This window comes from Palaemon carinicauda, chromosome 38 (assembly GCF_036898095.1).
Source record: "Palaemon carinicauda isolate YSFRI2023 chromosome 38, ASM3689809v2, whole genome shotgun sequence".
NCBI classification, from domain to species: Eukaryota; Metazoa; Arthropoda; class Malacostraca; order Decapoda; family Palaemonidae; genus Palaemon; species Palaemon carinicauda.
This window is the reverse complement of record NC_090762.1, coordinates 11,551,739-11,553,466: the sequence shown is the minus strand read 5'-3', so window position 1 is coordinate 11,553,466 and position 1,728 is coordinate 11,551,739. Positions and strand designations below refer to the sequence as shown.

The 1,728-nt window shown below is 32.5% G+C and overlaps 1 protein-coding gene across 1 annotated transcript in view; it reads right to left on the bottom strand.

Annotated features, from left to right (window-relative positions):
• LOC137630060 (solute carrier family 22 member 20-like) overlaps positions 1–1,420 on the bottom strand; it is a 42,019-nt gene extending 40,599 nt beyond the window's left edge. The window contains exon 1 of the mRNA XM_068361549.1: positions 1,192–1,420. Coding sequence (XP_068217650.1) covers positions 1,192–1,420 — 229 coding nt within the window. The remainder of the gene's footprint in view (positions 1–1,191) is intronic.
• Positions 1,421–1,728: the final 308 nt, after the last annotated feature.

The following is a 1,728-nucleotide window of genomic DNA, read 5'->3' as shown; positions in this document are numbered from 1 at the left end:
AATCGGGGAAACCGTTTTCCTCTTCAATCATTTGTCTCTTGAACCTTGTGCTCTTCTATGACTTCTACGTATTTCAGTAGTTTTGCTTTTCAACTAACTGAAGAGTGACAATCACTATCAAATACCTAAAATCATTGTTTAAGCCTTAAACCAATTATAGAAAGAAATTGTCTATGTTGCGCATCAGGTGAGCTAATTAAGGAATATAATTTATGTACCTGGAAGATCATGTTTATCAACAGAGCTAAAATGATACATCAAAGCCAATCAGAAGTTAGGGTATCAGGGGAAAAAATTACCCTTTATTATTATTATTATTATTATTATTATTATTATTATTATTATTATTATTATTATTATTATTATTATTATTATTATTATTATTATTATTACTTACTTACTTACTTACTAAGCTACAACCCTAGTTGGAAAAGCAGGATGCTAGAAGCCCAGGGGCCCTAACAGGGAAAATAGCCAAGTGAGGAAAGGGAAAAAGGAAATATTTTAATAATAGTAACAACATTAAAATAAATATTTCCTATATAAACTACAAGAACTTTAACAAAACAAGAGGAAGAGAAATTAGATAGAATAGTGTGCCCGAGTGTACCCTCAAGCAATAGAACTCTAGCCCAAGACAGTGGAAGACCATGGTATATAACGAGAAAAATAAACAATGAGTTTGTAGTTGAAAATATAGGTTAAATGGTATAAAGTTTATCTTTTTAGAAAACTAAGGATGGTGATAACATACATAAAAACAGATTGACATTTAAAAAGAAATGGTTTAGTAGCAATCCTGAATTCTCCCCTTCCCCTAAAAGTAGACCTTTGTCCCTTTTCCTTCCCCGTTCCCTTAACACCACCCCAGCCCCATTTATCTGACATATTCTTTATTATTATTATTATTATTATTATTATTATTATTATTATTATTATTATTATTATTATTATTATTATTATTATTATTACTAGCTAAGCTATCACCCTAGTAGGAAAAGCTGGATGCTATAAGCCCAAGGGTTATAAAAGGCAAAATAGCCCAGCGAGGAAAGAAAATAAGGAAACAGATAGAATAGTGCACCTGAGTGTATCCTCAAGTAAGAGAACTCTAATCCAAGACAGTATTTTTGTAAAGGTAATTTAAAATTAAAAAAAGCCTGTGCACTAAAGAAATGGCGCACTCCTCACCCACATTATTATCTGATACAATATTATTCCTTCCATCACTTGAAATTAAGTCCAACGTATGCCCAGTCAAAGTTATTGCACAATCAACGTCAGTAACCAATTGGTATGATGATTTCAATATTTCAGTAACGGCCCAAGCATCACGATTTGATGCGTCATGCATCCGAAGATGGAAATCTCCACAGAAAACTAATTTCGCTGTTGCCATGTCAATCATCTCAATGAACATACTGATCTCAAAAAAGACACCTGTACTTGTTCTGGGAGGTCTGTAAACTATTTCGAGAGATATTATAGTTACACTATAGTTCTTTTTATCATCTTGAGATTAGCCCTTGAGAACAAAAAGCCCCCCTCCCCCTCCACCCAACTTGCCCCCCTCTCGGAATATGAAAGTTTATTTATGCCATTTTACATTAGATAAAATATTCCATTTTACGAGATTATTCCAATTTTTATATTAGACAAAACATTAAAAGCAATCATTCACAACGTTAACTGGAAGAACTCCAACACCAGGATCTTGAATAGTTTGAA